The sequence below is a fragment of the Paramormyrops kingsleyae genome, chromosome 1 (assembly GCF_048594095.1).
Source record: "Paramormyrops kingsleyae isolate MSU_618 chromosome 1, PKINGS_0.4, whole genome shotgun sequence".
In the NCBI taxonomy this organism is placed as follows: domain Eukaryota; kingdom Metazoa; phylum Chordata; class Actinopteri; order Osteoglossiformes; family Mormyridae; genus Paramormyrops; species Paramormyrops kingsleyae.
In genome coordinates, this window is record NC_132797.1 from 7,244,263 (window position 1) to 7,260,005 (window position 15,743).

Here is a 15,743-nt window from a genome sequence, read left to right on the forward strand (position 1 = left end):
ACCGAATGGGCTCCATGTGTCTGTTTGGCTTTGTGTCATTTACATCACTTAGGACCCAAGCTTGTCAGCGTAATATCAGCATTGGGCAGTGCGTGGCTTAGTGGGCTAAACCTCTATGCCTGTGATGAGAAGGTCGCTGGGTCGAGCCCAGCTTCAACAGAATAGTCACATGCCTGTAGGCTCTTGAGCGAGGCGCTTAACCCTCAGCACCATGGGCACCGCTGCAGGTGGCTGCCCTTCATTGCCAAGCTTACTCTCACCTATGAGGGTCAGCACCCGTTTGTCCCAGTCTGTCGTGTCTTCTCTCTCGTTTGGCCAGCAGGTGTCACTGTCCTCCCTGTTAAAGTCTCTTGTGTGCAAAGTCCGGGGTACAGGTGGACACACACTAGAGACCAGGAGGACAGGATGGCCAGTGACACCTGCTGGCCAAATGAGGAAGACAACACGACAGACTGGGACAATCGGGTGCTGACCCTCACACTCACCTACATATGTATCTGTGTCATGGAGAGCAGGATTGGGTATGTCAAAAGAGAATTTTCCCACAGGGATCCATAAATTGTTTATCCCTTGGTATTAGGCTAATGCTAAAATTAACATAATCGGATTCTGTTTCCCCACCAGGGTGCCATCACTGTCCACTGTACTCTTTAGATATTGACTTGCCACTTACTATTTTTCTGCAGGTGAATTAGTCCAAGTGTAGCCCAAACAATATAAGCTATAACGACGTGCTTCAGGCAGTCACAGTTAGTAGGCATCTAAGCCTCTTATCATAAATAGATGATGATAAGGTTACCTCTGAAGGATTGGACTTTTAATGGGATTAGATCAGCCTTACCGTGGGCTGAACCTCCAGTACCTGCTTCTAATCAAGCCCCCGTGAATCCATACTGGAGAGATTCGAACAGCAACGTTCAAGGAGATGGCTCAGAAAATCAACAAAGATGCTGATCCAACAGACATCCAGACTTGAAGCCTGGCCACTAGGTCAGAGGTCCATAGGCATCCAGGTTTACTGTAAGAGACCTGGCCATTGGGTCAGAGGTCTATAAGCATCCAGGCTTACTGTATGAGGACCTGGCCATTGGACCAGAGGTCCATAGCCATCCAGCCTTACTGCAAGAGACCTGGCCTTTGGGTCAGAGGTGCATGGCCATCCAGGCTTACTGTAAGCGGCCTGGCCATTGGGTCAGAGTTCCATAGACATCCAGGCTTACTGTAAGAGGCCTGGCCATTGGGTCAGAGGTCCATGGCCATCCAGGCTTACTGTAAAAATCCTGGCCATTGGGTCAGAGGTCCATAGGCATCCAGCCTTACTGTAAGAGGCCTGGCCATTGGACCAGAGGTGCATGGCCATCCAGGCTTACTGTAAGCGGCCTGGCCATTGGGTCAGAGTTCCATAGACATCCAGGCTTACTGTAAGAGGCCTGGCCATTGGGTCAGAGGTCCATGGCCATCCAGGCTTACTGTAAAAATCCTGGCCATTGGGTCAGAGGTCCATAGGCATCCAGCCTTACTGTAAGAGGCCTGGCCATTGGACCAGAGGTGCATGGCCATCCAGGCTTACTGTAAGAGGCCTGGCCTTTGGGTCACAGGTCTATAAGCATCCAGGCTTACTGTAAGAAGCCCAGTTATTCGGTCAGAGGTCCATGGCCATCCAGCCTTACTGTAAGAGGCCTGGCCTTTGGGTCAAAGGTCTATAAGCATCCAGGCTTACTGTAAGAAGCCCAGTTATTCGGTCAGAGGTCCATGGCCATCCAGCCTTACTGTAAGAGGCCTGGCCATTGGACTAGAGGTCCATAGGCATCCAGGATTACTTTAAGAGTTCTAGCCTTTGAGTCAGAGGTCCATAGCCATCTAGGCTTATAGTAAGAGGCCTGGCCATGGGACCAGTGGTACTTTAATTAAATGTAAATTCTGGTATATTCCTGCATTGTGAATAAGGTAAAGCAGGACAAAAGCATGTGTATCATTTTATGTGGTGATGAGAAAACAGTTACATTGATGATAAAGACTGTGTTTAATTTTAAGAAACACTTGTATTTTCATTGCTGTTGTTTTCACAGTCGATTGATTACGTATGTGTTGAAATTTGTCACTCTGGTATGAGTTTTGTGTCGTTATTCTCTCCTTGCAGGTAAGATTTCAGCCTGACCGAAGGAACTGACATTTTATATTTTACTGGAGCAGACAGGGTTGTAGCCTGATTAGGTATGCAACCCGATATTTTCACGCAAACACAACTGTCAGATAAAAAAAAAAAGCTGCCAAAAATCTGCAACCATTTTGAATAAATATTTAAGGCTGCAAGTGTCCTTTTATTCTTCCTCACAGAAAGACATTGGATTTTCCTTCGAATGTCTAAACTTTGATTTAGAGATAGAATATTATACCAAAGCAGTATTCTGTTTAATTGTGTCAGATTTTTTTCAGAAGCAAGACAGTATATTGAGCAATGCTGGGTTTAAACTGAATGCATGTTGTTTTTCTGACAGACTGAGCTAGCTGGTAATGTTTAGAGAGATGATGGTGGTGAGATACTGGAGTTTCTCTGCAGCGCCTCTGGCATTTAGAAAACAAGGAGATTGTTAATGCAGCTTTTTTTGTCAGTTAGATAAGAAAAATCTACACTAGATATTTGCTATTACTTTGGTTTGTAAGGTTGTTTGATTGTAGTTTGAATATTTTACAGAATGTATGTCAAATGGTTTCAATAATGAATATGGCCAGTTTTCTCTTAATTTGTGATTGATGTACTTAATAAGTTAATATGTTTACCGGTGTTCCGTATTATTATTGATTTTTCATGATTGTTGGTCATGAAGGCTCAAATCCCATGAGATGCAGCTTGAAAACTTGTTCTCAGAAGGTCAAGAGGAGCTGGGACAGTAGGTGGTGCTGCGGTCTCAGTGATGGGCATGAAGGTAGCTGAAGGTAGCAGATACTACTCTCTGGTGGTCCTGTGCTAAGCTGTACTTCACTGGGATTGCTCCAGTAAAATGCCCCACTCTCTAAATGACTGGAGAAGGCTTCCATGGAATGTGTTAAGGACTCAGGGGGATCTGGTTCACCAATCCAGCGTGTGGAAGGAAGGCCTGTCAACCCGGCATACGTCTGGAGCAGCTATGTGTGTGGAGTAGGACACATAGAGATGAGATTTGCACCTATGAGCTCCTGCATAGCGTTCAGTGTGAAGCCGCCTCGATGTCACGCTCATAAACAGGCTTTATGGATGATATCCCGCCTTTCAGGATTTACTGGCCTTACAAGCCCGGCCAATGAGAAATCAGCACTCAGTGTACTCCTACATAGATATATGCCTGATGATGAGTTTCTGTTTATTGGAATATAACACATGCTATGTGTAACTTAATCACTTGATATCTGTGGACAAGTTATTACATTATATTACCAAATTGTGCTATCGAGCGCGGCCCTGATTATCACATGTGCTTCATGGTTCTCCAGCACAACCTGTTTGCTGTAAGGGCTCTCATGCACTTTGTGGTGAATGTCATTGATTGCACTATTGTTTTCTTCCTTCGCTTGTGCACTCAGTCAATCCACTGCTTCATAGATTCTCACTTCCCTCGAGTCCATAACTTCTGCTGTGTTAGTTTCGTCAAGTTTGCATTATTCTATCATCCAGAGTTTCAAAACAGCTCAATCTTTGCTGAGCTTTGTCCTTAATGGTCTTGCTAGCTATGTAGGGGCATCTTGAAATGGGACAAACGATAATCAGGTCTGGATTGGTGTGGCTTGCGTTTTTTTTTTTTTATAATGGTTCTTCAAGAAGCAAGCGCTGATGAAGGCATAAGTGCCGAAATCTTATAACAAAGAATACAAGCCAAATCTTGCTTATCTGATTGTGCTGCATTGTCATGAAGTGATGGTATATTATCATCTGAGACAGTAGAGTGCAGTCTTTTCAAAAACTTTTTCTGGATGTTGTTATATTGCTTATAAAAAGAATTGTTGTTGTTTTATTGAATAGTAAGATGAAAATAAAAATAAATCACCAGAATAGGTTAGGGATAGATGGCATCACTCAGGTGAAGCCCCTAAGTTCCCCCCCCCCCAGCAGGGTGAGACACGCAGCCCAGTTGGTGTGCCAGAGACAGTGACAGTCGGGCGAACCTGTCGCCAGTCGATGGGTCCATTTCCATTTAGGATGGGAAGGGAGCAGCAACGGCCAGCCCACGTCCTTCAGGCAAGGGCGTCCCAGAAGCGAAATCAGCGGGGGCAGTATGGCAGCTCATGGGTGTGCTAGGCATACCAATCAATCAGTATCTATCCAACACAGAAAAGCCCAAACTAGTTGCACACACAAACCATCTTGTCTATGCACTAATGCGAATAAATGCGATGCCAGGCCATGAAGAAACAAAAATTGTTGAAATAGTTTAAAAACCCATGTTAAGGACTGAGACCGTATTTTCTAAAATGTCCTGACATCAAGCATTTGTCTCTTCCCATCCGCTGACTCAGCGGTAAAGCTTTATAGCATGGGAGACGGAGCAGCCCTAACCTGGCCCAGGGGTGATATTGTCTTTATGCTGAGGTAATCTCAAATGCTCTTGCCATTAGCTTATTGTGTTGTGGTGTCAGTGGACTTCTTGCTGTAGTACGTCGACTGGCTCTTATGCTTCAGATACCACTTCAGCACTGACACTGACTACCTAAAACATCCACGAATGGACCAGCTGTCCCGCACAGGGTGCTGACTCGCTGCTGGTGTCGCCGCACAGGGTGCTGACTCTCTGCCGCACAGGGTGCTGACTCTCTGCTGGTGTCGCCGCACAGGGTGCTGACTCGCTGCTGGTGTCGCCGCACAGGGTGCTGACTCTCTGCTGGTGTCGCCGCACAGGGTGCTGACTCGCTGCTGGTGTCGCCGCACAGGGTGCTGACTCTCTGCTGGTGTCGCCGCACAGGGTGCTGACTCGCTGCTGGTGTCGCCGCACAGGGTGCTGACTCTCTGCTGGTGTCGCCGCACAGGGTGCTGACTCGCTGCTGGTGTCGCCGCACAGGGTGCTGACTCTCTGCTGGTGTCGCCGCACAGGGTGCTGACTCGCTGCTGGTGTCGCCGCACAGGGTGCTGACTCGCTGCTGGTGTCGCCGCACAGGGTGCTGACTCGCTGCTGGTGTCGCCACACAGGGTGCTGACTCTCTGCTGGTGTCGCCACACAGGGTGCTGACTCTCTGCTGGTGTCGCCGCACAGGGTGCTGACTCTCTGCTGGTGTCGCCGCACAGGGTGCTGACTCGCTGCTGGTGTCGCCGCACAGGGTGCTGACTCGCTGCTGGTGTCGCCACACAGGGTGCTGACTCTCTGCTGGTGTCGCCGCACAGGGTGCTGACTCGCTGCTGGTGTCGCCACACAGGGTGCTGACTCTCTGCTGGTGTCGCCGCACAGGGTGCTGACTCGCTGCTGGTGTCGCCACACAGGGTGCTGACTCGCTGCTGGTGTCGCCACACAGGGTGCTGACTCGCTGCTGGTGTCGCCGCACAGGGTGCTGACTCGCTGCTGGTGTCGCCGCACAGGGTGCTGACTCGCTGCTGGTGTCGCCACACAGGGTGCTGACTCGCTGCTGGTGTCGCCGCACAGGGTGCTGACTCGCTGCTGGTGTCGCCGCACAGGGTGCTGACTCTCTGCTGGTGTCGCCGCACTCTTCTGTCCCCCCGGAAGCCCTTTTGTGGATTCCAGCGATGCCGTTTCTCCTGCACAACGGCAAACATATCCGTCAGGCCCCGCGATCCTTCGATTAATCAATTTGAACGGCCGCTTAAACATCTAATTCATTAAAATGTAAATGAGTGGCTTAATTGAGTGGAGGATAGCGGGCCTGGCTTACTGGACTAGAGATCCTGCTGATGGGGGTGATGGATTTCTAGAGGAATTGGCAAAGTGAAGGAAGGCATTACTGCCCCCACCCCCCCAGAACATCAGCACATACTGGTTCTATCATTCAGTCCATGCCAACTTCCATCATTGCAGGAGCATAAATAATATGGTATGTTAGGAGATCCAGGCTTCACATCTATTGAAATGGGGGAAAATTGAGCAGTGAAAATACGGGGGAGTGGATTTGTACTTACAGCCATGAAGGGGCTTGGAGATCTCTGTGCTGTCTAATTAACGCGCAAGCTCTGAAAGTTGGGATGAATCGGGAGGACAGAAGGGTGTTTGTGGCCGGCGTGGTACAGGAAGTCCACAGAAGCCGTCTTCAGCGCTGCGGCTGCTCTTGATCGCCACTCAACCTGTACCTCTGATTTTCTACTTAAATGCCACAATGGTTCTCATGTCAGAACTTTCGTTGGAAAAAAATATTTCACTATATATTTTTTTTCCTTCATTTGACTGAGTGGGTAATGTATTTCATGTGTAGCTTTTAAGGGTTAGCCAACAAACCAACCAGTCTAGTTAATGACTAGTAGTAACGCTCAGGAGTAATAAAAAAGAGTGCAGTGTACTCCTGAGCCCAGCTCTCATTAAGCCTGCAGTGAGGCTCACTGCTTGACTTCTGGAGGCACTGGAGATGATTTTGTTCCTGGTTACGCAGCTCTGTGTCTTTTTTATCCATTTAATTGGAATTTATTGCCCCGCATGCAGCTGATGTCTGTGCTGCTCGTCGTCTGGCAGTGCATTGGAATGGGGTGCGGATAAGCTACCAGGGATCCTTCCTGAGCAAAGTAGCCTCTGTGATGAACAGCGCAGACCCATCGTCCAGTTTACAGGGAATCCAGCCACCAAGTGCTTTTGTATGGAGGAGTACAAGACGTCCATCTCCATTGGTCCCATCCAGGTTATAAGCTTGCAGGCGACTGATCCACCCACATGGAGGTAAAGAAGATGAATCAATCCGTTCCTTCCGACCCACTATGACCATTTGGAAGCTACAGCAGATGCAACTGCTGGCTGCTTTACATGTCTGAGTCACCTGGGTCTGTGGGGGTGACATAACATGCAGGAAACAAGCTGGGTTAGGGTTAGGATTAGGGTTAGGGTTAGGATTAGGGTTAGGGTTAGGATTAGGGTTAGGGTTAGGATTAGACAAGGCCCTCAACAAGGTGGATATCCTGTGCTGCTTTAATTAAAATCCTGATGTAGAAAGTGGTGCATGTTGACTTGGTAACCAGAGTGAGTTTTATTTGGATCAAGCATCTCGCTCTAGGGTACAACAGCAAGGCCACTGTGTTTGGGATCAGGGTGCTCATCACTGGAAGCAACTTAGTCACCCTCCCCACCCCGTCCCGCCCCCCACTGACATGCTTTGACTGCTTCAAAGATTATTATTTTAAACATCCCATGGGGGAAAGTAACCGTAACCCAACAGAGACTCTCCCAAGGGTGATTACAGTTTTTTCCAGTCATTTTAACACGTATCTCAATACCATGTCCACTTTTTCACAACACTTAACGCATGCACCATACCATTGGACCGTGTGAGCTAAACTATGTATACGTTTGCATTGCTTTGACACAATATGCACTCAATCACCACTTCCCCCAAATTTCATGAATACTTCTCTCAGTCAGTGTTCGGCACCAGCAAAACTTTGTACAACTACAGCCGATTTTTCAGACATTTAGATAATCTGTTCAAAACAGTTAACTTTCAGGTCAAAACCTAATGAAATTTAGAGCACTGTAAATTGAAACATGCTGCATTTTGACAGACAAAGGACACTATGCACTTACACTAACACAAATAATTGTGCTTTTAGCAGAAATTTCCTAATTTTGTTTTCGTTTGCTGCTTCGTTACCATCTACACCATCTATACAAATGAGGCCATGGAGTGTCCCTTTCCTGTATGCAACGCAACACAATGTAATCTGTGCAAAAACAGTGGGTATGGCAACACATATATTACAGTAAAACATTTACATTTATTCATTTAGCAGACACTTTTATCCAAAGCGACTTACAGTGAAGTACGGTAACTACAGGGACTGTCCCTCTGGAGCAAGTTGGGGTCAAGCGCCTTGCTCAGGGGCACAATGGTGGCACCCCCTGGGATTGAACTCACAATCTTCCGGTGTTCCTACAGTAATAGGAGCCCAGATCCCTAACCACTAGACCACCACCATCCCCCTGGCTTCTGATTTGCCGCACCTGTTCCTGGTATTTACTTGAGTATAGGTGTGACTCATTAGAAGCCAGGTAGAATAGAAAACCTATTGGACAGTAGCTCTCCAGGACTGGAGTTGGAGACCCCTGCCCTAGATCACCCCAAGCATTTTACAATGGTTGAAGCTGGAAAGCTGAATGAAACTGCCTGAAATTTCAGCTAAGAACCTATCTAGGAATTTGTTTGGTTAGTGCCAATTTGCCATATGTACAAAAGGGGCCATCTTTGGATTGGCATTTTCTGTTAGGAATGAAATATTTACATACTGCAAAAAAGAAACGGCAACACCTACATGATTTCTAATGAAATATATTACAGCATTTTAGAATTGGTTGGTATTACAATTTTTACACACAAAAGTAGTTCTTGTTTATTTTATTTTTACAATGCAACATGACAGTAATTTGTGCCAAACTGGAGGATACAGCCACACTTTATATATGTAATTTTCAATACTGAAAGGTGTTAGTGTTTTTTAGCCCGTTGAACATTAAGTGCCCCAGTAGTGTTGTTGGGTGACAGTATTTGTCATTGTTATGGCAGCATGAGTCACTTTTGGGTGAATTGTGAAACGTTTTGGTGGTTGTAGGGCATTTTGCACCAAAGGTTAAGTGATGTGCTCAGGTGTGTATTGGTACAGCCCATTGTGTGAAGTGTTGTGAAAAAGTGGACATGGTATTGAGACAAGTGTGAAAATGATTGGAAAAAACTGTAAAAGAAACATGATGGGCATGGGGGGTGGGCATGTTCATGGTGTGGTGTCTCATCCACTGTCACGCGATCTGTTGCCTGCAAGTAAATGGATGCAGTGCTTTGAGAATGGCCAGCAGAGCGGCGGTAAATGTGGTGCACAGCGCTGCCGTGGTGGAGCCAATCAGCTATCGGCCACACTGCCATCTGGATGTGAGCTCCGGGGCAGGTGGGCAGATCCTTATGTATAAATATGCGGGATTTAACCTCAGATTTAAAGCAGGAACTCGGGATTAGCAAAGCCCAGGCTGTTCAGGACTCATCTTGATAAGTATTGAAATGAACTCGTAACCATGGTAATTTGTCCTTGACAGTAAATCGTCCTGTTATCCTGATCTCCTGATGGGGGCTGGGGTTGGGGGGGCACTGATATCAGCTACCAGCAGCTGTGTATGCTCCCTGTGCTGCCAACGGCAAGGTGCTGAAAACCTTAGTGTGTGTCTGTGTCTGTGTGTCTGTGTCTGTGTCTGTGTGTCTGTGTGTGTTTTTGTGTGTATGTGTATGTATTTGCGTGTGTGTGTTTGTATTTGCGTGTGTGTGTTTGTATTTGCGTGTGTGTGTTTGTATTTGCGTGTGTGTGTATGTATTTACCACAAAGCCTAATACTTTTTAGCTTGTGGTGACGATTTTCAGGTTCCCACAATATAAACCTCCAATCTGTGAATCAAAAAATTGAACTAGCCAAAAGTATTGTATATTGTTTGGTTACTTATGGTTAAGGTTAGGGCTGGGTAAGGGTTAGGGTTGTCATAGTTAGGATTAGGGTTATGCCCATACAAATGATTGGAGAGTCCCCACAATGATATGAATATATGAACTGTGTGTAAGTGTATGTGTACATACACACGCTCTATGTGTAAGTCAGGTGTAAGTGTGAGGACTGATGGTGGAGACACAGGGACCATTTGGCGGCTGGCTGGGTCTCTGTGTGGCCAGCAAACAGCACCCCCCCCCCCCCCACACACACACACATACACACACACACACCCCACCTCACATTCTGACAGGCTGTAGCATCAGCAGATGGGTGTCCCACCCAGGAAACTGCATGGATTTGCCACCCGGACATTTGATTACATAAATCCAGCAGAGCCTTTGACAGTCTCTATTAAATAAACACAGGCAGCATAAAGATCGATGGCCTGCTTTTACAGCACCTCTCCCTCCCTACGCTGTTTCCATTGTTTCAGTTCGGAATTAACAGCAGGCTGCACAAGGAAAATCCTCCCTGTTTCACTCACACAACCTTAATTCACTAATGAAAAGTGGCACCTTCAAATTTTATTGTCATTCTTTGTGCCTGAATATGAAACACCTTGTCAGTTTATTTTTGTACTATATTTCGCAAACTTTAATCACCTGATTTGGGGCGTTTGATTACACGGTGTGTGAATTCAGTTTGGTACTTTGGCACTATAGTACAGTACTAACTGCCTTGCTGCTAGCACACTCTGAACCGCTTCTGCTGAAGGTGCACGGGCAGCATTTTGCTTTAGACATTAGCTGAATTTTTAATCGTAGACCATTGCAATCGACTGGAGATAGTGAAGTAATGGTGGTGAGTGACAAGAATTGTTTATTGCCTGAAGGAATGTATCACCTTAGCCAATAACGCGAGATCACATAGTCGCCGCCGGACATGGATATGAACGTCCTCAATTTAAGACGAGGGTCCGATGTCCCTGGCCGGTAAAGCAGGGGCCAGACCACAGACTGGTTTCTGTGGCCCAGGGCAGGCTGGTATGAATGTGAGCTCTGCCATCCGCTAACACTGGCCAGGAGCCCCTGGCAGGTGAACTCATCAATACCTATCTTCCAAGACCTCTACGGTCTGGGTTTCTTGGGTAACCACTAGCATGCACCTCCACTGACCAGTCGGGTGTTCACGTAACTCACACAGGGATGGATTAACTTATCTGGGGGCCCAGGGGGTAACTAACCGTTCCATTAGTCCTAAGGTGCAGTGGGACCCTGATGTTTGCTGGGGTCCTGGGACTCTCCTAGGATAACATATGCATTGTGCATTGGCCCCTGGCGTCACCAAGGCTGATCATCTGGACACTTTGCCCTCCTGCTAACACCAGGTCCTTGCAGCCTGTGAAGCAGAGGCCCACGTGTCAGCTTCCGTCAGCTTCCTTCAGCTTCCTGGCGGGCTCACTGATAGGCCAACTAATATCTGGGTGACAAACAGGGGGCGGGAAGGAAGCCCAGCCAATGGGATAGCCATCTGAATCATGCCGAAAGCCCCACGTGTCTTCGGGGGCTGTGGGTCACTGTTGGCCGCTTGTGGTTATGCGTTCGCCATTGCTGGGTCTGGGTCCTCATGTCTGTCCTGTTTATTAATGTGAGTCCGTCTCCCTTCTGTGGTGCAGAGACGCGGGAGGACCGCACGAAGAGGCTGTTCAGGCACTACACTGTGGGATCTTACGATAACTTCACGTCGTACAGGTATGTCCTCGGAGCCTCGTTATCATGAGACTAGTCATCGCTAATCGCTTACGATGTCACAGTGTGCTAAGGTGGTTGGGGGGAGGGCAAAATCAGTGGGCGTACGGTGCTCATATTCTTGGGCGCAGGGTGCCAAGGAAAACACAATGAATCCATTCATTTTAGCCTTGCATGTTGGCAATTTTGGGGATTTGCGCAAATTTTTTGGGCCCAAATGTGGATGAAATAGCTTTGTATCGTGCTGACGTTGGAGTTGGTGCAAAAATAACCATATACTATATGCTGACTTGTTAGCTTTTTGGGGAAACGAGACGAGTTTTTCATACCGGTTTTGATGTGGTCTCTATGCTGTGACAGCAGGCTTAGCCGTTAGCGGCCCGGTGTGTCATCGTTTCTGGCTGTGCCACGGGGCGTTGGGCCAGCCAACCACGCGTGGAGGGGCGTGCCTAGGGGAGTAGGGGCTCTGCCCATCACCAGAGTGCCCAGTGTTCAAGGCGAGCTCATTCGCTCTGGCCCACCAAGCTGTTTAATGGCACACTCCGAGGGATTCTGGCGAGAAATTGGCTCCATTGGCTGAGGTAGCCGCATAACTCGAAACTAACTGAGCCAACTCCACAGGAACTGACATTGAGTCAAGGGCTTTGTGTCTGCTGCCCCCTAGTGGCACAAGATAATGTTACCACTTGCTGTCTAAGGTGCCTAGGCTTTTCCATTTGAAATCCTGAAATGTGGCTCAGTTTGTGATCCCTACAGGTTTAACAGTAAATTGTGAAGTCCTGGTTTAAGACCCTTATGTCCTACAGAAAATTATTCAGCTTCCAGCTCATCATCACAGGCCTGGATGAGAGGGCTTTGTTCAAGCAAAACACCGAACCAGAGCCCGCTTCGCTGTTGTAGGCATCGTCTTGTGTGCCCACTTTAATAAGTATCTGGCAGATCAGCCCTGTGCTAAGGCCACTACACAATCACAGAGCACAAACCTCGATTTCCCTCTCGCACCTCAGCTTACACTTTTACATGGTGATTCTTTGGTGGGAATATTAACTTTGCTTAACTAACACTTTTTTTGGCAAAAAGGATGGTAGACAGACAAAATCCAAGTTCAGAGGTAAAACAGTAACTATTTGAGTAATACTTGTGCAGTTTTGAGATTTTGATGAGGTTTGATTGTGTAACTATCCTAATGACGAGTGCCTCCTCGTCAGAGGTTATACAGGCTGCTTGTGATCAACTCTGAGCTATTAGTTAAGTTCTCCCCAAACGAGCTTGATGGGCCGATGAATCTCACTCTAGAAAGCAGCCATGTTTCATGTTGCTCTTATTCCCCACAGAAGGTGGTTCCTTCATCACATGATTGCAGCGGATGCCTCATTGTGGCATTATTTACATCTAAAATCCATCGTGCTGTTAGTCAGGCTCTATCCAGCTGTGTCAATCACCATAATTCACTATTCAGCTGTAGAGCAAAAACAAAAATTACGTGATATAACAAATCAAAGCGGGAGAACATTTTAAAACAAATTTGAGGAAGCACTTCTTTACACAGCGTGTAGTTAGAGTATGGAATAGTCTTCCTGCTAGTGTAGCGGAAGCTAAAACCATGGGTTCCTTTAAATCAGAGCTAGATAAGATTTTAACAACTCTGAGCTATTAGTTAAGTTCTCCCCAAACGAGCTTGATGGGCCGAATGGCCTCCTCTCGTTTGTAAATTTCTTATGTTCTTATGTTCTTATGTTCTTAAAATCTGGCTCAAATATCTTTTTATTTTCTCACAAGCTTTATAGTGTAAGGAGTAAATTAAGTTTGGTTTTATGTAGACATGATTTAATCCTGGCATTACACTGAGCTAAAAAACAAATAATGTCAAAGAAACTCTTTCTGTGACATAGGAGTGTGAATTTAACATACAGTCCAGTTAGACGCTGATGTCTCTCAGAAGTCAAAGTGACATTTTCCACAGGAACGTTCTTGTGTTTTCTTACCTGCCCATGTCTTCTAAACCTCAACGTTAAACAGGAGCTCAATAGCATAGCATTTCCGCAGATACAAAAAATACCATTTGGCTTGCAAGTTTCCAGTTCTAAAGGTCATATGGAGACGATCTGGTTTTAAATGAATGTTAGGGCTTTCTGCTGGGAAATGTTCTTAGTCTCAGTCTCCATTGAGAAGAAGTTACATGTCATTGACCGGGACATGAAAAGCCAAAGTTGTCCTGATTCTAGCCCCTGCCCTTCATCTGAGGCTGGAGCTAGTCCTCACCCTACTGGATGTGATTTATGTATGTGGTCTTCAGTTTTTCTTTGGTGGATTAACTTCATGAAGTGGTAGTAATGTTATACATTTACAGTGGAGCTTTCGCCTTCTTGTTGTGGGACACTTTCCAATGATGGGACAGTGTCATTTAATTCCAGCACCAGTGTGACAGCCTTGGACGTCTGTGGCGCGCTCATGTTGAGGAAATCCAGAGAACATCTGAGGAAGAGTGAAGGAATTGCAGCTAAGCTTCCATATTCCTCTCCTGGAGTGGTTTATTTACAGATCATTGAGAGGAATATTTTCCCATGATCCTCCACTGGATAAGCAGCCAAAAGATGATTGGATGGATATGTTCTGATAAGAGAACCAGCTCTCGGTTCTGTCCAGCAGGTGTGAGTCCTACGTCTCTCCTACTCAGCCGCCCTGCAGTCTGTGTGCAGCACACATGGTGCAACTTCCACGCAGCATTGTGACTAAAACTGCCGCATGCTTGCCAGAATCACCCTGTCGTTATTGCTACTATTATTGCGTCACGTGCATTCATTAATAGTGGCAAAACAGTTATACAGCGATTATGTACCAGAGTGATTTAGGCTGTGGACCTCTCTCAAGGATCCAACAGCTGGACACCCCTCAGGATTTGTGGGACTTTATTGTCTTTTTTCACTGCCTTTTCACTGGATTTCTTGTTTCCAGTTGTGGTGGATCCAGCATGACAGCGACCTGCACTGGGGCGCAATCTCCAGGTTTATCAGCTTTCACTCCGCGTTACCGTCGAGCAGCAGTGCTGATCCTCCAGTGACTCCATGTGTTTAGCACGTAGCGCATAGCATGTAGCACGTAGCGTGTGGGCAATCTGTGTGCCCCGCCGCCGCTGGGTTCCCGGACACACCCGCAAAAGTGTCAGCTGTGCAGCTTTGCTGTGTTCATTTCACTTTATTCCATCTTGTGTGATGTGAGTGAGCTTGCGGGGTGGGTCCAGGTAACAGGGAGCCATTACTCACCAATAAGCTGAGCAGGTTTAGGCCATGTGGGAGACAGCTCAGCTGTTTAGATGTAAGTTGGGCCTTCCTTGGGTCTGGCTGTATCACTGCCTGACTAAAATCCCTCAGGGACAGCTGAGGAAGGCCCACTTTTGGATGTCAGTTGGGCCTTCCTTGGGTCTGGCTGTATCACTGCCTGACTAAAATCCCTCAGGGACAGCTGAGGAAGGCCCACTTTTGGATGTCAGTTGGGCCTCCCTTGGGTCTGGCTGTATCACTGCCTGACTAAAATCCCTTAGGGACAGCTGAGGAAGGCCCGAGACATTATAGGAGCACCTCTGGAAATTTCCCCTGGTGAGGGCAGGTATGTTCACAGTGTTCTAATAATGCTGGTTTTGTCGTGGCCAAAGTTTGTTTTTTTTCCGTTGCTCCCATGCTTATTCTTCAGACACTAGCAGGCATTAGCTGACATAACGAAAATGATTCCCACAAAATACACACCATATTGTAGGAGAAGCAAGCAGTCCCATCTTGTTAGAGATCTTCTCTGAATTTTTCGCTATGGTGACAGTTGTTTATGGTGGTAAAACCTAAAATCTCATTTAAAAGATGAGAAAAAAGAATGATACTAATTTTGAGCTTTTTGCAAAATAAAAGCTTATTCTGGCAGTTTTGTTGATGTAATTGTAATTCATTTTTTCTATCTGATCAGTATTAATCCAAATTAAGGAAATCTAAAGGATTGTTTTTGTTGATTAAAAATGATAATGACGATACCTAACTGGCTTGAACCCTCGGTATGTAAAGAAAGTATAATCACATTGTCTAATGGCGAGTGAAAGATATTTGTATTGATTTTCTCATGTTTAACCTTTTTTGTTACAATCAATCAAAATTAGCCACGTGTCTAAAACATAGATCAATGGAAAAGAGAGAACTGGATGAACACATGAAACATTTTCAACCCACTAAAATAAATAGTCCAGAAAACAGCAGCTCTTCGCACTCGTAGAGACTAGCGCTCCTGATATCTGCTGTAGTGTGTAGTTTTGGTACTGCCTGTTCCCTGGAATGTGAGGTAACTGGTCACGGCTACTGAAATAACAGCAGCTGTGTGGCAGATCCAGCAAATTACATAAGAGACTAAATGTTGCAGTAATTTCCAGACTTGGA

At 46.4% G+C, this 15,743-nt stretch overlaps 1 protein-coding gene across 11 annotated transcripts in view; it reads left to right on the plus strand.

The window, feature by feature from the left end:
* shank3a (SH3 and multiple ankyrin repeat domains 3a) overlaps window positions 1-15,743 on the plus strand; it is a 189,710-nt gene that overhangs the window by 144,102 nt on the left and 29,865 nt on the right. For all 11 annotated transcript variants that reach the window (XR_002837898.2, XR_002837899.2, XM_023808941.2 and 8 more), the window contains one exon: window positions 11,256-11,331. Coding sequence is in view for 9 of the 11 variants with exons in the window: in XM_023808941.2 (XP_023664709.2) it covers window positions 11,256-11,331 (76 nt within the window). In the remaining 2 variants the exon portion in view is untranslated. The remainder of the gene's footprint in view (window positions 1-11,255; window positions 11,332-15,743) is intronic.